Here is a 22960-nt window from a genome sequence, read left to right on the forward strand (position 1 = left end):
GCTTATATTCCAAACCTCTTGAAATAAGGGCTAACATTTATTCCTTCCTGATTACCTGCTGTACCTGTGTGCTAGATTTGTTTCATGCACAAGTACCCCCAAGTCCCATTGTCCTGCAGCTTTCTGCAGTCTTTCTCCATTTTAAATAATCTATTTGTACTTTCTCCCTTTCCTACATTATATATTTCATTTACCAATGTTTTGCCAACTTAATTAATCTATCAATATCTCTTTCAATTGTTTGTATCCCTCTTGCAAACTGCCTTTCCACCTCTTTCACTGTCCTCTGCAATTTTGGCTAGAGTAAGTTCACTTCCTCCAAGTCATCAACATATATTGTAAATAATTGTGGTTCCAGCACTGATCCCTGTGGAACCCCACTGATTACAGGTTGCCAACCTGAAAACAAACCCCTTATTCTCTACTTGCTGTTTCCTGCCCATGAGCTGCCAATAACGTAGCTCAAACATTGTGGGGGTGGGGGCGGGTCATACCTTATGAAATTTTGAAGTCTAAATTGTTACAGGGATAGTAGGAACTGCCAATGCTGGAGAATCTGAGATAACATAGTGTGAAGCTGGATGAACACACCAGGCCAAGCAGCAGAGGAGCAGGAAAGTTTGACGTTTCGGATCAAGACCCTTCTTCAGAAAATGACCCAAAATGTCAAACTTTCCTGCTCCTCTGCTGCTTGGCCTGGTGTGTTCATCCAGCTTCAGTGTTATCTCATTTTGTGAGGTATGTTTGAACAGCTACCAGAAGTCCAAATACAACACATTAACTGGTTCCCCTCTATTTGCTTTGGTTGAGACTTCTTCAAAAAACTCAATGTCAGATGTTATTTCTCTTTCATGAGGCATGCTGCCACTACTTGAGTAAGTTGAGCTGCCAAATGTTCTGCTATTACTACTTTGAAAATCGATTCCAATACTGTTCCAACAATAGACGTTAGGCAATGAATAGGTAAACTATAAGTGCCTATCTTTAGGTGTGTCATAATAGTTTTGTAATCAAAGGATGTTTGGCAAATTACAACCAATGGATCTACAATCTCTGTAGCTGCCCCCTTTTAGCCTCGTTCGTTTTTCTCATACTACTTTTAATGATGGTCATTGGTACTTCTAATATTAATGGGTTGTTCACGGTTTTTAAAAAACCGATGCAAAATATTAACTCCTGTGCCATTTCTTTACATAACCCCACCTAATGAATGTCTAGTCCATGTGCAACAAAGGTAGATTTAATCAGCAGACCTAAACTTGACCGACCCGTTAATTCTCCGTTCTGAAACGTCACCCAGATTATTACTGTTACATTTTTTTTGCTAATTAAAAATCAAATTGTTACAAATCTGATCCAAGAACAAAAATAGGAAGGAGACTGTGTCAAACCAATCCGCCTGCAGAAGAGAAGCGCCAGTCTACCTTTGTGCCACCTCTTTGCAGAGGATGAAGTCAATATCCATACAGAGAGCCGCAGTGTGGCCTGGAGAATGCTGCAATATTAAGTGGAAGGGTTTGAAGCACGTTTATTAACCCGAGTGACCAACGTCAAGATTATGTATAATTTACAGCTGTGAACGCTACTCATCCTTCCCGGGGGCTGCTCTGCTGAGGCACTGCGGACTGTTTGAACTCGGTACGAAGCGGACACGATGCGAAGGTGGTGTGGGCAGGTTCGAGGCAACACCGGGCGGAAGTGTCTGGCGGGAAGTCTCGGTGGAGCACCAGGCGGAAGTGGTGCGTGCCGGGCCGGCGGGATGGTGCAGACCAGGAGCGGACGGCGGACCCATACCGAGAAGGTATAACATCCCCGGGGCGGGGCGGGGAGAGGCCAGCGGGCAAGGAGTGTCTGACGAGGGGAGAGGAAAAGGAGGGGGACGATGGATACGGGTCTGGGGCGGGGGCGCAGGTGTTAAAGCGCCTCTTTCCTGGGACACGTGGAGAAGCTCGGGGGGAGAGAATCTGGTCAGTGACTGAGGCGAGAGGCCCTCACTCTGGGGCTGAGGGGCAGAGTAATGATGAGAGAGTTCAGGGGAATGGGAAACACAGATTGAAATCACTATGGGATAAGTTGTGCGATGCAGAGGCTAAAGGAGGAAAAGGGCGGAACGCTTTGTCAGAGAATTTTAAAGGAAGGGGCTGAGAGGGATGGAAGCAAGGGGAAACCATCAGGACGAGAGGAGTAGGACACATCGAGAGATATGTGACCCAGTGGAGAGGAGAGCCAGAGCTGGCATGAACATATGAATTAGGAGCAGTAGTTGGCCATTTGACCTAGTGTGCTGTTCAGTTAAACAATGGTTGATTTTATTTGTGATAATAAAATGTGAAGCTGGATGAACACAGCAGGACAAGCAGCATCTCAGGAGCACAAAAGCTGACGTTTCGGGCCTAGACCCTTCATCAGAGAGGGGGATGGGGTGAGGGTTCTGGAATAAATAGGGAGAGAGGGGGAGGCGGACCGAAGATGGAGAGAAAAGAAGATAGGTGGAGAGGAGAGCATAGGTGAGGAGGTAGGGAGGGGATAGGTCAGTCCAGGGAAGACGGACAGGTCAAGGAGGTGGGATGAGGTTAGTAGGTAGGAGATGGAGGTGCGGCTTGGCGTGGGAGGAAGGGATGGATGAGAGGAAGAACAGGTCAGGGAGGCAGAGACAGGCTGGGCTGGTTTTGGGATGCAGTGGGGGGAGGGGACGAGCTGGGCTGGTTTTGGGATGCGGTGGGGGAAGGGGAGATTTTGAAGCTGGTGAAGTCGACATTGATACCATTGGGCTGCAGGGTTCCCAAGCGGAATATATGTTGCTGTTCCTGCAACCTTTGGGTGGCATCATTGTGGCACTGCAGGAGGCCCATGATGGACATGTCATCTAAAGAATGGGAGGGGGAGTGGAAATTTGTGCGCGACTGGGAGGTGCAGTTGTTTATTGCGAACCGAGCAGAGGTGTTCTGCAAAGCGGTCCCCAAGCCTCCGCTTGGTTTCCCCAATGTAGAGGAAGCCACACTGGGTACAAACATGCCTGCCTCTTTGTAGGTTACGTGGAACAGTCCCTCTTCCGCACCTACACAGGCCTCAAACCCCACCTCTTCCTCTGTTAAGCAGAGGTTCACCTACACATCTACCAATGTGGTATACTGTATCCATCGTACCCAGTGTGGCTTCCACTACGTTGGGGAAACCAAGCGGAGGCTTGGGGAGCGCTTTACAGAACACATCCGCTCTGTTCGCAATAAACAACTGCACCTCTCAGTCGCGAACAAATTTCAATCCCCCTCCCATTCTTTAGATGACATGTCCATCATGGGCCTCCTGCAGTGCCACAATGATGCCACCTGAAGGTTGCAGGAACAGCAACTCATATTCCGCTTGGGAACCCTGCAGCCCAATGGTATCAATGTGGACTTCACCAGCTTCAAAATCTCCGCTTCCCTCACTGCATCCCAAAACCAGCCCAGTTCGTCCCCTCCCCCCACTGCATCACACAACCAGCCCAGCTCATCTCCCCCCACTGCATCCCAAAACCAGCCCAGCCTGTCTCTGCCTCTCTAACCTGTTCTTCCTCTCACCCATCCCTTCCTCCCACCCCAAGCCGCACCTCCATTTCCTACCTACGAACCTCATCCCACCTCCTTGACCTGTCCGTCTTCCCTGGACTGACCTATCCCCTCCCTACCTCCCCACCTATACTCTCCTCTCCACCTATCTTCTTTTCTCTCCATCTTCGGTCCCCCTCCCCCCCTCTCCCTATTTATTCCAGAACCCTCTCCCCATCCCCCTCTCTGATGAAGGGTCTAGGCCCGAAACGTCAGCTTTTGTGCTCCTGAGATGCTGCTTGTCCTGCTGTGTTCATCCAGCTTCACACTTTATTAACTTGGATTCTCCAGCATCTGCAGTTCCCATTATCTCTCGTTGATTTTATTTGTGTTTTGATTTCCGCATTTCTGACTACCACCTTTCTGTCTACAACCTTTGATCCCTTGTCTAACAAGATCCCATCTAGCTCTGCCTTAAAAACACTTAATGACCCTGCCTTTTGTTTGCTTCAAAGTCATATAATCCAGTGAGAGAGGAAAAAAAATCTCCTGGTCTCTGTTCTGAAAGGACACCCCCTAATATTTAAACAATGTCCTTTAGTTTTGGACTCATCCAAAAGAGGTAACAGCCCTTCACGTCCACCTTGTCAGCACTGTTGAGAATCTTGTATATCTTGCTGTATTTGTATAATAACATTTTGTGTCTTGTGCATTAGAATACCTGTAACCCTCAACACCTTATAATTTTGCCGTTGTTCTCTGTTTAAGTAATACATTGCTCTGTTATTCTTCCTGCCAAAATGACCAACTTCATATTTTTTAACATTATGTTGCATGTCCCAGATTTTTGTCCACTCACTCAATCTGCTGTATGTATCCTCAATCTCCTTGTATCTTCTTCGCTACACACTTTCCTACCTATCTTAACTTTTCTGCTGGTGCACACCTCCATCTCATTCACAACTACACTTATAACTTGAGATAACAAAGTGTGGAGCTGGATGAACACAGCAGGCCAAGCGGCATCTTAGGAGCACAAAAGCTGACGTTTCGGGCCTAGACCCTTCATCTTTTCTGATGAAGAGTCTAGGCCCGAAACGTCAGCTTTTGTGCTCCTGAGATGCTGCTTGGCCTGCTGTGTTCATCCAGCTCCACACTTTGTTATCTCGGATTCTCCAACATCTGCAGTTCCCATTATCTCTGATTACTTTTATAACTCTCCAGGGTCTCCAGTATAGTACACCTCCGTGACATATTCTGTTGTCATCTCTGTTTCTAAGGAATCAACCTGCGTTTATCTAGTCTTTCCTTGTAAATAAAACTGTAGTTCAGGCAATATGTTTGTGAATTCTGTACAGTCGTTTTCCTCTAATCCAGTGATTATAAGTGCAGGCACTGCTCCAGTTGTGGTCTAAACAATAGTTTATTCAGTTCTAATAAAACCTCCCAGCTCTTATTCTGTACTTTTGCTAATAAAGGCAAGTATGGCATACACTTTCTTTATCACCTTTATTCTTCCTGCCCATCCACTTTCTGAATATACACTCCAAGATCCCTCTGTTTCTGATTTCTCCTTAGTACCCAGTTATTCACTGTCTATTCTCTTTATTATCATGTCATACTTTGTTCAGATTGAACTCCATTTGCCTCTATCCTGCTCATAGCCATGTCCAGTAACTGGGATCAGGCAAGGCCGTTTTCTACATTTGTTGCCACAACACTACTGTATATTCCTGAAGCTTCCCATTGGTGTGCGGCTAATCTGCAGGGCAAACAAGATACTGTTCAGCCTGTGTCACAGGAGTCCAGAACCAAGAACGTGCTGATGTCAAGCTGTGGTGTGCAGGCAGCACTTGCAGGTGTGTGCACACAGATCAAACTCCAAACCATCAAACAGCCAGTCTCAGACACGTGAGAAAAGGGCCTTAGATTAAATATCCTGAAGACAAAAGTCTTCTACCAACGTGTTTCCACGATGCAACACTGCTCCACAGCTAACAAGATCTAGCCAGACCACTAGACAATATGTATTAATTCTCAGACCTTTGGATCCTTCTCTCAGTGAGGACAGAAACTGTTGAAATTTCAGATTGTCTCCTGTATGTAACTTTTGACCATCTGAGTAACTTGAGTGTTTGGTGACAAGCTGATGAGAAACTCATGGTCTACAGAGCAGTAGAGTTACCAGGCCTCCTTTATGCATCAGAGATAGGCAAGTACAGCAGACGTGTCAAATTCCTTGAGAAATATTACCAGCAATATATCTGCAGAATGCTGCAAACTCACTGGCAGGATAGAAACTGCAATGTTAGTGACCTATCTCAGGCCAACAACTCCAGTATCGAGGCACTGGTTACTGAGTTGGGCTGGCAATATTATCTAGATGACTAACACAGGACTACCAAAAACATGCTATCTAATCTGAACTTCGCAGTGGCAAGCAGGTACAAGTAAGGTAGGAGAAAACTGTAAGGATATACTCAAAGACTCGCTTTTTTAAAAAGTAATTATCCTGCCAACTCATGGGAATCATTTACCCCAAAACTGCCCAGTTACAGAAGAAACATCTGTTAAGGAACCAACCATTTTGGCTTTCTTTCACAAGCCCAGCTGGAGGTCAACCACAAACAGTAGGAGTTTGAGAAAATCTAAGCATTCCATCCACTCCCACACCGCTTTGTATACCACCTGCCTCATTAGTGGCAGGATGGGAAGATCCAGCATTGGATTGTTTAGTGACCTGAGGCATCTCTCCACCTGAGTGGATGGAAAAAACCCTCTTTCCTGAAGGACTGTCTAAGAAGGAAGGAACTGAATCGATTGAAAACTTCCAGCAGTCTACATCTTTCTTCTTCTTATCAACCACATGGTCAATCTGTATCATTCACAAACTTGTTAATCATAATTCCTTCATTCAAGTCCAAGTTGTTGGCATATACCACAAAATGCAAGGAACCTGGTCCTAAGAGTCCTGCAGAACACCACTGCAAACACCTTTTGACTCATAAACATCTGTCGACCATTACTGTTTGATTCCAGTGTCGGAGCCAATTTTAGATTCAACTTGCTGCTTTGTTTCACATTCCGTGGGCTTTTACTTTCAGAACTGACCTGTCATGTCAGACCTAAAAGCTTTGTCAAAATTCATATAGACTACATCAAATTCATTAATTCATTGACACTCCTTGTTATCTCCTTGAAAAGTTCAGGCATGCTTGTTAATCATGACTTTCCCATTTGCAAATGACAGCTGACTAACTAATCTCCGTTTAGAAATACATGGATTAATCTTATCCCTCAATCTTTTCCAGTAATTTTCCCAAAATGGTTAGGCTAACTAACTTATACTTAGTCTATCACTCTTTAAACAACAGATGGACATCTGTCAACTTAGTGTTTTGGCACCTGGAGCCAGAGAAGGGCTGGAAAATGATGGACAGTTTCTTTTATTTCTTTTAATTCCCTTAACAACCTCGAGAGGCTAAATCGCCTACTCCTTTCCAACTCCTTATGGCCTTAATCCAGGCAGCGTGTTGTCTGGGCATAGGTGTCTATTCATTTTCAGATTTTTAAATCCTTTATTACTTCGTTTCTCACTAAGTCAACTCTGCCTAATATTTCACACTTCTTTGTGAAAAGTGATGCAAGGTATTCTTTAAGAACCCACTCAGTTCTTTCCATCTAATCACCCTTTGGGTCTGCAATAGGTTGGACTCTTCCTCCAGTTAACATTTACTGTTTATGTATTTATATTTTAAAAAAACACCTCCGGTCTTCCTTGATTTTACTTACCCATATTTTTCCACAGCTCCTTTTAACGAAACCCTCACTATTGCACACCTGTATCTTTTCCTTAAACAGCAGATGAAGAACATTTACACTCTGTACCTAATGTTGCAATAATTGTTTCAGAATCTGACTACCCAATGGTCAATTCACAGGTGTATAACCTTGTACGGTAACAACCCCAACAAACATTAAATCAATTGCTGCTCAAAGCAAGGATCATGAATTGAAGAAGAGTTACACTTTTGATAATTAATTTCTTTCTTTAGTGAGGGAAGACACTGGCCACTTTAAACTAATACGCCCTGATTGTTGACCTTTCTGGAACACAGATCGTTCCTATTCAGAATAAAAACCAAAAGAACTGCAGATGCTGTAGATCATGAACAAAAACAAAGGTGCTGGAGAATCTGAGATAACAAGGTGTAGAGCTGGATGAACATAGCAGACCAAGCAGCATGAGAGGAGCAGGAAAGCTGTTGTTTCAGGTCTAGACCCTTTTTCCTACTATCTCTGCTGGAAAAGCTCAACACATCTGGCAGCATCTGTGAAGGAGAAAACTAACTGGGTTCTGGGGAAGGGTCGCCGGACCCGAAATATTAACTGTATTTTCTCCTTCACAGATGCTGCCAGACCTGCTGAGCTTTTCCAACAACTTTGTTTTTGTTTCTTCCTGTTTAGTCTGTTCGGTCTCCTCCTCCTAATTTTATACAACTCAATCAAATTTTCCCTCAACCTCCTGTATTCCCAAGAAAACAACTGGTTTTCCCTCTTTGCTAAAGACTTTCCAATCCTGGCAGCATTCTTGTAAACCTCCAATGTGTCATTCTGCGTGATTACATCCTTCCTATAATGTGATCAGAACTGTATTCTAGCAGCATGTTAATTAATATTTTATGCAATCTAGTTTATTGTTCCCACTCTTATATTCCATGTTGTGGTTAATAAATGCAGGTATCCCATTACGCCTCTTTAATCCGGTTTTCTACCTGACCTGCTTCCTTCAGGGATATGTGGAAGCAAGCCAAGTTGCCCTGTATCTACACTTCTCATTGTCCCATTATTTTTTAATGTTTTCCCCTGCCTTGTTTGTTTTCCCCAAGTGCTCATTGACTCACTGCCGCAAAGGCACCAATCCTTGATGTGAATGGCGTGATATTCTTGTTCTGAAAACAGCTTTTTGGTCATTTCATTCTGAAAGGAGTAATCATTTTGTTGGTTTCGTTCGTTGCTATTCAGTTTTCTGATCGATGATCTGGCTCACTCAACCTAACAGTAACAGTTTCAGCAGTTACACTTTCAGCTTTAAAAGCAAGACTCATTATTCACTCAATCACATGAAAATGGTGTCTCTGGCAAGATACAAAAATGTTTATAATGAAGAAAAGTTCCAGAAATAGTGCACATGAAAATTATTACTGAAGCATGTTTATAATAAATCAACTTTCAGCTTTACTGTAAAAGTCAATAAACACACTTATGCCTGTTTTTTTTTTATTTAGGAGGCAGAACCTGGACTAAGAACACCAGTTAGTCAAAGAAAGACAAGGAGCAGCAGAGTTGAACCTCTGCAAGAGGTTACAGAATCTCAACCTGAAGGACCAGAAAATGTTGGAGCGAAACAGATCATCGAAACTACATTGCAGCCTTGTCCAGAGCAGCCAATAGAACAGTGTGATAAGTTGGATGTAAATGACCAATGTTCAGAAAGGGCTGTTGGAGAAAATACTGCTGAAACAGAAGAGGAAAAGCTAAGCAGAACAGACATTAATCTGATTGCAATAGCTGATGAAGAGACGAGCGTTGAGGAACAAGAGGATAGGGAGAAAAATTTAAATAATAAAACCCAAAGTGCAACTCCACCCATTATCAGTTTGCAGCTTAGCAGTGATGAAGACAAGGATGTCTTGGAGGATGGTGGCAGTGACACATTTTTGGAAAAATCCAGTATAAATGTTACATACAGACCTATTCTTTTCTCTGAAACCTCTGCCATTACTTGTGACACAGCAGGAAGCCCTTTGGCAAAGGGTAACAACCTGTTTGTGATTGACAAACGACCAGGAGCAGATCAGGATAAACAATATTATTTAGACTTGAGTGAAAAGGAGGAGAGTGATAAAAGTGAAGAAGAAAAGGAGGAGAGTGGTGAAAGTGGAGATGATGCTGGTGAGAGAGACGAAAAGTCAGAGGAAGACGACGATGACTTTTTTGATGAAGATGAACACGGCGATGCTTTGAAGAAGAAACCTAATTTGTAAGTAAAGCAGTGGTTTTGCAAACTCGTTTATAGAGTATGTTTTGAAAACAATCCATGCTGGACATACTCAGCAGATCAGTTACCGTCTGGGGAGATAAGTCAATAGTTCAGTTTTCTTTTATTCTCCCAGAGGATGTAGGCTTCAGTGACTGGACCAACAATTATTGCCCATCCTTAGTTGAAATTGAGAAGGTGGTGCTGAGTTTCTCTCTTCAACAGCTGCAGTCAATTTGGTAATAGGAACATCTACCACACCGTTAGGGAGGGAAGGAGGGAGTTCCAGAATTTTGACCCAACAAGAGTGACTGGAAAGACAACACATTTCCAAGTTGATGGTGAGTGACTTCAAGGGGAATTTGCAGGGAGCAGTGTTTCAACATAACTGCTGCTTTTGTCCTTCAAGTTGATGGTGGTCATTTGTATGGAAGGTGCTGTTTGAGGAACCTTGATTGATTTCCGCAGCACATCTTGTAGATGGTACAAACTATGTTGCAGTGCGTTGGTTATGGAGGGAATGAATGTTTGTTTGTGGTTGTGGTATCAATCAGCAATTCTCTTTTTTTGTTCTCTCCCGGGACCTTTCTGGTCCATGCTCAGCAGTGACTACAGGAACCTGAAGTCAGTGCTGTAATCCACATTGGCACACTGATTTCCATGTGCTGAATGTCAAAGTGCTGTGCATTAAGCCACACAGCTTGGAGAGAATGTTGGTACCAGCAAGCACTCTTCTTTGTCCTGAATGATGTCAAGCTTCTCGAGTGTTGTTGGAGCTGCGGACATCCAGGCAAAATTCCATCAAACTCCTGACTTGCACCTTGCAGATAGTGGACAGACTCTGCTGCAGGAGTCCTAGACTTTTACCCGTTCTTGTAACCTCAGTATTTGTTTGGTTAGTCCATTTCAGTTTCTTGTTAATGGTAACCCTAATACATTGACAACAGGTGATTCATTTGTGTTGATTCCATTGAATATCATGGGGTGATGCTGAGATTCTCTTCTGTTAGAGATAAATATTGATTGACATTTCAGTGAAGTGAACCTTACTTGCCATTTGGCAGCCCAAACTGGGATGATGTTCAGGTCTATAGATAATAAAATGTGAGGCTGGATGAACACAGCAGGCTCAGCAGCATCTCAGGAGCACAAAAGCTGATGTTTCGGGAAGGGTCTAGGCCCGAAACGCCAGCTTTTGTGCACTTGAGATGCTGCTGGGCCTGCTGTGTTCATTCAGCCTCACATTTTATTATCTTGGATTCTCCAGCATCTGCAGTTCCCATTATCACTGATGTTCAGGTCTTGCTGCATTTGGACCTGGACTGCTTCAGTATCTAAGGTGTCTCAAATGATGCTCAACATTGCACAGTTATCAGTAAACATCCCAAGTCTTCAGCGAACATTCCCACTTATGACCCAGTGATAGAAAGAAGGTCACTGATAAGAGAGCTGAAAATATTTGGTCCTACGACACCACCCTGAGAACTCCTGCAGATATGTCCTGGGGCTGAGATGACTGAATTCCAGCGATCACAGCCATCTTCTTTTGTACTGAATATGACCCTAAGCGGCAGAGAGTTTTTCCCTTATTCGCATTGACTTCGCAGTTACTGGGGCCACTTAATGCTGCACTTTGGTCAAATGTGGCCTCAATGTCAATAGTTACTCACACCTCCCCATTGAGGTTGTAGAGCTATTTCGTCCATTATTTTCCTCTCTTTTCAACAATTTTCTTCAGGCTGAGAGTGAACTTGGTGATTTTACCCACCAGCATGGGTTATAGTGGGTCAGGCACTGACAACCAAATACCAGTTACATGCCTCTGAGTGCACTAGACAATGGTCTTTGAGAGAGGGTGGAAGTAAACACAGCCACACTGAATCCTATCCTCATTCTTTGTCCATTTATGGGATGAGAAATATGAACTCTGTTTGCCTTCTGCATAACCAGCTGGTTACTTGTAGTGTTCCTGCTGACAATTTGGAAAACAACACAATTGTTTAGTATTTTTTCAAACCAAGTACTCTTTAGTTTCTGCAAACACATCTATCAAGGCCTGAAAGTTCTGGCTTTGAACACAAAGGTGACATTCATAACGTGAATGCAGTTTTCCCTTCAATACCCTAGTCAATGACAAGAAACTATTCATGTTTCTTTGGATGTTATTTCCTCTGGTCAATTTACTGGCAGATATGAAGGAAACACATCACATGCTGAGAAAAACACTTGGAAGAATTGTGGATGTTGGAAATTGGGGCAAAAAAGCAAAATGGCTGGAAAAATTCAGCAGGTCTGGCAACATCTGTGGAGAGAAAGCAGAGTTAATGTTTCAGGTCCAGTGATGTCTCTTCAGAACTGGACCTGATTTCTCTCCTCCGATGCTGCCAGACCTGCTGAGTTTTTCCAGCAATTTCTGCTTTTGTTACATGACAAAACAATTGACTGTAAGGGGAAAAGGTGACGTAGGTGCCGTAGCCAGAGAAAATATGAGTGATTGATACTAAATGCTCAGTGGTATTGAAGGAGCACCACCTCTACATTCTTTAACATTTTTGAAAGTTCTTTCATGGGATATGAGCACTGCTGCAACATGTGTAGTCCATCTCAAATTACCCGAGAGGTGCTGATGATTAGCTGCCATCTTGAATCACTGATGTCTCCCTGGCACAGAGTACCTTCACAGTTCTTTTGGGAGTTCTGGAATTTTGGTTGTACAGTATTGAAGGAACAGCATTATAATTCCACGTGAGGATGGTGAGTGACTCGGAGGAGAGCCTGCAGCTGATGGTGCTGCAATGCCTCTGCTGCCCTGGTCCTTCTGGAGGTACAGATGTGTTGGTGCTGGAGGAAGTAAATGTCCAAGCTGCCTATCAAACAGGTTGCTTTTCCCTAAATGGTGTAAAGCTGCTTCAATATCTGTGTATCCACTCATCTAGGTAAGAGTAAAGAATTCCATCACAGTCCTGAATGCATCCCGAATGAGAAGTAGCTTTATTGAAACATTAGATTCTTAGGAAGCTTGGCAGATTAAATGCTGAGATTTTGAATAAAAACCTCTGCCTTGAATATACAGTAAGGAGATCAAAGATCATGGTGATTTTTAAAAATTCATTCACAAAATGTGTGTCACTGGTTAAGCTAGCATTTAATGCCCATCTGTAAATGCCCGGGGACAGTTAAGTGTTAATCACATTGTTGTAGTTCTAGAGTCATGTAGGCTAGACAAAGTAAGCACAGCAGTTTCCTTCCTAAAGGACAGTAGTGAAGCAGATGGTGATTTTATTTTTCTGAATAATCAACATCAGTATCACAATTAGACTCCTATTTCTAGATTCTTATTGAATTCAAATCTGCCATGGTGGGATTTGAAAGCAGGTTCCCAGAACATTATCCGGGTCTCTTGATTAATGGCTGAGGATTATCAGATCAGCCATGACCTTATTGAATGGCAGAGCCAACTCAGTCAGCCAAATGGCCTACTGCTGCTGTTAGCTGTCATGGTTTAGACTTGCGGGTGAGTCCAGGACCAGAGGTTATAATCTCAGATCAAGCAGTCATCCATCTAAATCAGAAGTGGAGGAATTTCTTCTGAAGTTTGCGAATCTGTGGAATCCTTTACTGCAAATGGGTATAGTCCTGTGTTGGTTAAGTATATTCAAGATGTGGAGGTGTTGTTGTTGGACTGGGGTGGACAAAGTCAGAACTCACACGACACTAGGTTATTGTCCAATAGGTTTATCTGAAATCACAAGCTTTTGAAGTGTTGCTCCTTCTTCAGGCGATAGCTTACCTTATTCTTTAATATTAATCCACTATATTCAGCATTAATGGCTAAAAACTGTGTTGGAATGATTTAATTTTCACAGCTGAACTTCTAATGGATAACTTGGTTAATTGATATGATTTCTTTTATATTCCAGAATCAAATTATCAAGCAAAATTGATCCGGGACTTAATCTGACAGAACTAGGTGGCCTGTACATAAGCTTCGATCCTGACAAACAAGGCCCTAATTCAAAAGCCTTTAAAAAATTAAAGGAGCAAAAGGAAAGTGATGAGGTAAGATGCTGGATACTTTTAGAGCTGTATCCAATCTTCGGTTTAATATTAACTTACTGTTGGCAGTGCAGCGACAGCAAGTCAAATTTTTTTTTTCATTTTTGCTGTGTCAAACTAGGCAAGGAGGGGCAATGTATTTTTGCATACGCTCTCTTTTTGATCAAGATCTGTGTCCAGAGAGAGCCCTTTGGCCTGTGAAACACAGTTAAGAAGTATTTTGATGGTTTCCAGTCTTGTCACTGCTTAGAGCAATATGAACTGGCGATTTAGGTAATTACACTGGAAGAACATCTGTTGGATGTAAACATGTTGGTTGAAATGCATCTTATTTTCCGTTTGTGAATGTAAGGTAAAAGATTTTCAAGCAGGGAGAGGGGTGGGTGCAGAATTTGAGGTCAGAAGTCCAAATCCTTGAAAATTACAATTAAGCATCTCGCATAGAAACAGACCATTCTGCCGAATAAGCCTATGCTAATGTTTTTACTCTTCGAGCATCTTCCCACCCTATTTAACTCATTGTACCAACACAACTTGTTCTCTTCCCTTCTGTGTGTTCAATTTGCTTCTTCTTAAATATTTATGTAATATGGTACAAAGACTAGGGAACACATTTAGGGTTTTTGGCCTATATTTTACAGCACCTAAGGGAACAAAAGTTCAAAGTAGATCAGTTGTTGCTGTGGATCAGGTGACCAAGGTTGGACATTTTAAAGTGGAGAGTGATGTTGGCAGGTTTGATAGAGGAGGAAAGGTGTCTGAGACACAACGATTTCTGAAGATGTGGCAACACGGCTAAGTTGGTTAAAGACAAAACCTGTTACTTTTCTTTTTAATGCTCTGTATCTGTCTAAACTGGACATTAAGGTATGAACTAGGGATCATACCAGCTTTTGGCTGGAGTAGCAATTAGAGCTAAATAATGCCATTTTGTGTTTGATGGTCAAATAAATAATAGCATTTTCTGGATGAATAGTTTAATAAATTGATGTTTCTCTTCCTTAGCTGTTGGCAAATACCATCCTGACACCAGAATTTGAAAAACTGGATCGTGTTCCACCTTTAAAAGAGTCTATTCGTCATCTGAAGAAAAAACGCAGGGTAAGTAAGGCAACTGTTGCATTAGTGATTAATATGTAGCCATCATTTGTTCATTCTGTCTCTCTCTGATAATATTGCATTTAGGAACAAGCTTAAACATCTAAAGAGCTGTTGTGGTGATGTGATAATGTTCCTATCTCAACCAGGAGGTCCAGGTTCAAGTCCTATGTGCACACTACCAGCAGTGTGCAGTGGCATCTCTGACCAGGGTGATGAGAATAAAAATCCAAATCTCAAATTAATGCAAACATGTCCTCTGTAGATTTTTTAAAAAAATTCGTACAAGGGATGAGGGTATTGGTGGCTAGGCCAGCATTTATTGCCTAGAGAGTAGTTCAGAGTCAACCACATTGCTGTGGGTCTGGAGTCACACTTTGGCCAGACTACGTAAGGATGGCAGTGTCCTTCCCTAAAGGACATTAGTGAACCAGATGGGTTTTTCTGACAATCGACAATGGATTCATGGTCATCCTTAAATTACTAATTCCCAATATTTTATTGAGTTCAAATTTCACCGTCAGCTGTGGCAGGATTTGACCCTGTGTCCTCAAAATGTTATCTGTGTCTTCAATGATATTAGCATTCGGCCATCACCTCCCCATGTTATGCCTTTAATAGCCTGCCTTTATTTCCATCTTTATTTTGCTCATTTAGAAAGAGCGTGCGCAGACCGCGGGCGATGGCTGGTACAACATGAAAGCACCTGACCTAACTGATGAGTTGAAGAATGACCTGAAGGCACTAAAAATGAGGGCTGCAATCAACCCCAAGCGTTTCTACAAGAAAAATGATCGTGAAGGCTTCCCTAAATATTTCCAGGTATGTATTAGCAGATAAGCACAGCTATATAGTGCGATTCATTTGGTACTTCTGGCTTTATCAATATAGCCAGGTTGTAATATGTGGCAATAATTAAAGTTGCTTTTGCACAGTATGTCAAAGTAGTTTGCCAATTGGTTTAGAAGTCTATGTGGAAGCTCTACAGCTACACATTATTATCATTCTACCCACTGACTCAGTTTGACAAGACACTACACTGGTATAGGCAAAATTAGTTGTGGATAAGTGATCTCTTCAATGCTGAACTATCTATAAGTGTGGAATACAGAGAGGAACAGTGTGTACCATGATGTTGGACATTGAGCCTAAGATTACCTATGGTGCACCACAATGTAGACATTAATGCTGAGCACTGAAGTGTTCCACACAGTTGAGAAGCAATTGATTATGCTGAAAATAAGGGCTGCAATTACAATATTAGCTATAATATAGGAAATTAAAATCAAGGTTTCAAATTTGATATCGTGCTGCCTTGGGGTAAAGTCACCTCCAGATACTGGAGCTGAGCCATAGACACCAGGCACATGTGAGCAAGGATCCTTATTAGGTAAAAAGGTCTAATTTTAGCACAGTGTCAACATTATATTTGCCATCAGAATTCCTGGGCTAGAGGGGAGGGGCAAGTTAGTCATGGTTCCTGTGTCTGGTAATTAGCCAGTGACTATCCTGAAAAAGTTTACATGGATATGTAGATATGCCAGAATTGGTAGGAATACTTTCATAGTTTTTATCTGGCTTTTCGGTGATCTCTGTCTCAAGCTTCTTCTGTGACAAAGCATTTCAAACTCCAAAAATATCTGTAAGAAGAGATTTTCTAGAACTTACTGTATCCTCCCCATTTTAAATGGAAGGCTCCTGAACTAGAGGTAGTAGTTTCCCTGATCAAATCCTCAATGTGACCAACACACAAATTAACCTGAGATAGCAAGAACTGCAGATGTCACAGCCAACACAGTGTGGAGCTGGAAGAACACAACAGGCCAGGCAGCATCAGGAACAGGAAAGCTGATGTTTTGGGTCAGGACCCTTCTTCAGAAAGTAACAAATTAACACAAAACGATGCAAATTAACCTGTTGTTTCTGTCCAGTTTCTACCTGTGCTGCTACTTGTGGACAGCAATATCAGAGATGATTCCTTTATTCCCTGCGCCCCCCCCCCTTCTCAAATGATAGAAGTTGCTGAGTTCAATCAAAACAAATTTTAATTTAGAAAAAATGTAACATGAATACATGCAATCTGGTGTTGATATTTTCATTAAAGAGTTCAAGCATATTTCTAGATGCTGTTAATTCATGCAGGATTCATTTTTGCTCCAACAGAGTAAATTTTTTAAACATAGTTTCCAGTGTATTATTACTCTCATCCATCTTTCTTTTGCAGGTTGGTACAGTTCTGGACAATCCAGTAGACTTCTATCATTCTCGTATTCCGAAGAAAGAAAGAAAACGAACAATGGTGGAGGAGCTTCTGGCAGATGCTGAATTCCGACGGTATGCTTTTTTTTGTTTACACAGGACCAGCGGTCATTCGGTCTTCTGTCTTGGGAAAAAAAGTGCCCAGTAGAAGTCTTTGAAATTGAGTATGGTTCTGATGGAGTGGATATGGAGAGAATATTTCTTATGGTAAAAGCATGATTAATATTAATATGACCCAAGATAGCCATCAAACTGTCACAATAGGGAATCCAGAAATAAGCTCTTTACTCAGACTGTGGTGGTGAGAATGTGGAAGTTGCTGTAAGAGGATATGGTTAAAATGAGTAATTTAGAGGGAAGCTAGACAAGCTTATGAATGAGATGGGAATAAAGGGTTATAAAGATAAGTTTAAATAAGGAAAGATAAACACCAGCATTAATGACTTGAGACAAATGATCTGGTTTCTCTGCCATCTTCCTTGAGTAATGTTAGGAATTCTGGTATAAAGACCAAAAATGCGAGAATACTAACCAAGTCAAGCGGCATTGTTGGCTGTAGGAACAGGGTTAATGTGTCATGTTGATGACCTTTCATCAGAATGTGGTACTTCCTCACTTTCAAATTCAAATCCCCTTGTGATAAAAGGCCAACATTCAATAAACCTTCATTACTTACTAGCCTTTGTGTTTCCTTGTGTGGACATTTCAATCCCTCTGCTTCACCAAATTATTAGGATTATTATACCAATAATATTAATTGTAAAGAAAATATACCAATTTCCTTTTACCAAAATGTAGCTTTTTCGATCCATAGCTCATGACATCATCCTTCCCCACATTGAATTCCATGACACAGTACTAAATGAGTGGACAGAATTATGTTCCTTTCTAAGTTTCTGTTCCAATATGTACATATTTAAAGTGCCTCCTAAATCAGAGTCATTGGCAAGATTGGACATACGAGCCTCTACTCGGCCGTGCTTTTACAGATCCCTGGGGATCAACATTTGTAACACCCCACTTATTGGAGAGCTTTTCTTGCTGTCTCTGAGCTTCCAACGAATTACAAATCCGTATCACAAGGTTACTCTCACTCCCATTTTTACAAATTTTTTTTATGTGGAACCTAATCAACTGCCTTCAGGAAGTTTGTATGGACAGCATCTACATGTAGATGAAAACTGTGGATGCTGGAAATCAGAAATGAAAAGAGAAATTGCTGGAAAAGCAAAGCAAGTCAGGCAGCATCTGTGGAGAGAAAGCAGAGTTAATGTTTTAGGTCCAGTTATCCTCTTCCAGAAGAGTTCTGAGGAAGAGTCACTGGACCTGAAATGTTATCTCTGATTTCTCTCCTTAGATGCTGGCAGATGTGCTGAGCTTTTCCAGCAATTTCTGTTTTTCTAAATATAGGTAAATCCTTAGCATGTTAGTGACATTTGAGGTAAATTGACTAGGTTAGTGAGGTGTTAGCCAGTTTTGACAATAATTTTGACCCTCAACTCTACTTCCTTGCCTTTTTCCCATAAGTCCTTGGTGCTTTTGCTGATTAAAACTCTGTCTATCTCTGCTTGAATATGATTAATGACCTAGCCTCAACAGCCCTCTATAGTAAAGAATTTCACAGGTTTGCTGCCATCTGAGAGAGGAAATTCCTCCTCATTTGGTCTTACTAGGTGAAGGTTATTATGAAATTATACCCTCCATTTTTGGACTCTACCACAAGGGAAACAACCTCCCAGCATCTACCCTGTCAAGTCCCTAATGATCTTGAATATTTTAATGAGGTTGTCTCAGATTCTTCTAACCTCCAATGAGTAAAGACACAACCTCTTCTCATAAGACTGTTCCTGTATGCGTGGTATCAGTCTAGTAAACCTTTTTCTGGCCTGCCTGCAATGCTGAAATATTTTTCCCAAAATCGTTCACGGTATTCCAGTTGTGGTCTGACTGGTGCCTTGTATAATTTTAGCAAAGCGTCCCTACTTTTCTATTCTGTTCAATTTGAAATAAAGGCCAACCATCCATTTACCTTCCCTATTACCCGCTGATCTTGCATGCCAACTTTGTTTGATTTAGACACGAGGACTCCAAAATCCCACTGTTCTGTAGCTTTCTGCAATCTTTCTCCATTTCAGTTAGATTCAACTCCTCTATTCTTCTAACCAGAATGAATAACCTCATATGCCACATCATATTCCACCTGCCAAGTTCCTGCCCATTCACCTACCTGTTTTCCTGTACAGACTGTTTGTCTCATTCTCATTTGTTGTCATTTGTCTGAAACTAGTTGTCTGAGTGTCTCAATCCTGATTGTATTTCCCAAAGAATTAAAAATCTGATCACGTTTTCGGGCGAGAAACAGTTCAGGGGTCGTGCTACCCGGTGACTCAGGATCAGGGCGTGTTCTTACTGGCAAGTTGTGATTGGGAGACATGCTTCCTGGCCATAGTCCCAGCTAGTGGTACTTGTAGATTGTTTGGACTCTTTCAGTTCTGGGCTCCTAGGTTGTTTGCTACTGCAAGCCTTTCCCTTGAGCTGAGAATTCTGTTTGTAGTAGTTGCTTCTCGGAGTCATTCCTAGGCAATTCTGGTTGTAAATTGGGGTTTTACAGCAGTGTACTGATTAAATTTGAAATGGCTACTATGTTAAACTTCTGATAAATTAGCTATAAGACACGGTTAATTATGCTGTTAATCCATGTTGGTGTTTCTTCCAGTGTCCTGCATTTGTGTTTAAAGTATAGATGTCACTTTAAATACCCATTATGTTGTCCAAAGAGGAGTCAAATTTAAAATGTTTTGGTTGCTATTGAGATAAATGCCAGTCTTATTTTTGAATTGTCGTGCAACTCCCAGCTGCAATTGGTATATGCTTTATATTATCTAAACTGTCAAATTAGCATACTTTATAAAATATACAACATTATATTACTATTTGTATTTATAATGCTTTAATAAGTTTTACATAGCTGGAGACCCGGCTTACTTACAAATGTGTTATCATGAATTTTAATCAAATATATTATCAGTAAAAATGTTTGCAAATTGTGTGCTTGTCTTATTTCAGGTATAACAAGAAAAAGTATCAGCAGATCATTGCAGAAAAAGCAGCTCTTGCAGCAGGCAAAAAGAATCGCAAGAAGAAAAAGTTTAAGAACTAAATTCTGAAGCAAGACTGAACAAATGCCTTGTACTGGATAATCTTCCAGTCTCAAATTGTTACACCACAGAAGAAGTCATTGAGGCAATACTTTGAGCAATCCAGTCAGCTCCTGGTTTATTCTCATGGTGAAGAAAATCTATTTCCTTCAGCCTGCCCATTTCCCATTGAAATCATTCTTAATCTGTACTTCCACAACCCATAAGCATAGAGTTCTCAGTCAGAAATACTCTCTGCTTAAAATAATTCTTTTTCATGTCTTTCCTGCTTCTCTTGTCCATCTCCTTAAGTCGTTCCCCAGAGTCACAGCTAATGTATTTAAGAAGTGATAGAAGTGTTACCAACTTCCTTATCCACCCAGATTCATAGATGCAAGCTAGCTTATTCAGCTAAATTCAGTTTCGGAGATAAAAGAACTGTTCAGCTGTGCTGAGATAAGTACTATGAAAGATATTTCATCTTCAATAAGCCAGTGTATTTAAGCAGTTTTTTAAAATCAAATCAGTTATTTATAAGTTCATAAAAGTAACAAACGTACGTTTGTGTTCAATAGGTACTGAAAGCAAGAATAGGATTCTTTGCAATATTTACAGACTTACCCTGGGCTTTGTCTGTGTGACAGGCAATTGCGGTTTTTTTGCCTAGAAGGAATTTCTTACAGAATTGGGCTTGAATTGAAAGTTATTTATTATATGATGCACCCTCTAAAATTCATAAAGGTTAAATGTGATGTTCTAGGGTTATAATGGAAAATACTTCCTAATTTTATGTATTGAATTATGTCTAGTTTTAACTAATTGAGAATTCACCGACTAGAAGAAATAATGTACCAACAAGTTTCATGAAGTGGGCTCTCAATTTCTCTGATCATTCATGCAAAAAGGTTTTGATTTCTTTCTCTTGTACTTGTGTTATACAAGCAAAATAAAAATGTCAGAATACTATCAAGTTGCAGTCTTTGAGAAATGAAAATTCATGTTGTCTTCAATTTACTCAATTCAAAGTTATAGACTTGTAATTTCTTGTTTAATTAGTCTTTTGATTTATTAACATTACTTCATTCATCCTACTGGATTATTTCATTCTTTTTGAGCATAATCTATCAAGTTCACTAGAGTAAACCAGATTTGTTTAAGAATATAGAACATTAGGGATTTTAAAAAATGTTTTGTAAGTTTTTTTTTCAGTACAATATCATAAGCTTGATATATACAAATGAAATTTGATGACCCATTCCTTTCTGTGGTCAGATTTATCCACTTTCTAGCAGTGAAAATCCATTTTGAAAAACACAAAGATGTTTATGGTACAGACATGAAAATAGTGACATCAATAAAGTTAGACTGAATAGGAATACTTGATTTTGCAAACATTCCTTTGTCACAGAGGAGCATTGTATTTCAGAAAATACGTTCTTTTTAAAGGCTTCAAACTACAGGGATCTCTTGTGGCCAATCCCCTCGAACAGATGTACCATTTTGGATAGTGTTATGGGTCGGTGGGCGGGGTTGGCCTCACGGAAAAGCAGCAATAACCGTGTTTGTGGCATCGTGGTGGCTCTACTGCACAGCAGTGGAGGAAAAAGACTGGGAAAGCTTTACTAATAGAGAACTCCATTTGTAAGGGGAACTATCAGGCAGTTCTATGACAGCAAGCGAGAGTCTTGAATGTTATGTTGCCTCCCCAGTGCCAGAGTCAAGGATGTCCCAGAGCAGCTGCAAGGAAATCTTAAAGGGAGAGTGAGCAGCCAGCATTCATGGTACATATTGATGCCAAAAAACATCAGTTAAAAAAACGAAATGAGGTCCTACAACAGGAATTTAGAGAGTTGGGTAGTTGATTAAAATCACAGAATCCCTATGATTCCCTAAAGTGAAAAGACTACTATATTTGTAATCTCCAGATTACTTTCAGTGCCACACGCAACTGAATATCTGTCTAGGAAGATAGGTCAGATGAATGTGTGACCAAAGGAATGGTGCAGGAAGGAGGGCTTTGGATGCTTGGATCATTAGATTAGATTAGAATCCCTACAGTGTGGAAACAGGCCCTTTGGCTCAACAAGTCCACACCGCCCCTTGCAGCATCCCACCCAGACCCATCCCACTATAACCCACACACCCCTGAACACTACAGGCAATTTAGCATGGTCAATCCACCTAGCCTGCACATCTTTGGACTGTGTTAGGAAACCGGAGCACCCGGAGGAAACCCACGCAGGCACAGGGAGAATGTGCAAACTGCACACAGACAGTTGCCCAAGGCTGAAATTGAATCTGGGTCCCTGGTGCCATGAGGCTGCAGTGCTAACCACTGTACCACCGTGCTGCCACAGTTCACATTGGAACGGTTTCTGGGGAGATGTGACATGTACCAGCACCTGAACCAGAATAGGTCCAATATCCTTGCTGGGATGGGTTCATGCTACTGGGGAGGTATTAAACTGATCTGGCAGGGGGTTGGGGCAGATAGTAGAATGTTAAGTCGAGAGCAAGCTCCAATCAGATATATCAGGAATGTCAGACAAGTAGACAGAGAAAACATGGGCAGGATAAGAGGCCTAAAAAGCTAAATTGTACCTATTTTAATGCAAGGAATTTGTGGCAAGGCAGATAAATTTATAGCAATGATCGGCATGTGGGAATATGATATTGTTGCAATCGCGATCAAGGTTGAAGCAAGGATAGGACCGGCTCCTCAATATAAGGTATAGAAGTTTTGGGCACAATCGTTGGGGTAGGTGGGGGCTCTGCATTAATGATAAAGGAAATCATCACTGCAGAGGGAGGACATCCTAGAAGAGTCTTCAAATGAGGCA

The 22960-nt window shown here is 41.5% G+C and overlaps 1 protein-coding gene across 1 annotated transcript; it reads left to right on the plus strand.

Moving 5' to 3' along the window:
* The first annotated feature begins 1410 nt into the window (after positions 1-1410).
* dnttip2 (deoxynucleotidyltransferase, terminal, interacting protein 2) lies at positions 1411-21086 on the plus strand. Its single transcript, XM_048539262.2, has 7 exons — positions 1411-1801; positions 8819-9573; positions 13491-13629; positions 14632-14727; positions 15382-15546; positions 16949-17058; positions 20050-21086. Exons 1-7 carry the CDS (start codon positions 1655-1657, stop codon positions 20141-20143), a joined length of 1506 nt encoding a protein of 501 aa, XP_048395219.2. The 5' UTR covers positions 1411-1654; the 3' UTR covers positions 20144-21086.
* The last annotated feature ends 1874 nt before the right edge of the window (positions 21087-22960 follow it).

The sequence above is a fragment of the Stegostoma tigrinum genome, chromosome 8 (assembly GCF_030684315.1).
Source record: "Stegostoma tigrinum isolate sSteTig4 chromosome 8, sSteTig4.hap1, whole genome shotgun sequence".
NCBI lineage: Eukaryota > Metazoa > Chordata > Chondrichthyes > Orectolobiformes > Stegostomatidae > Stegostoma > Stegostoma tigrinum.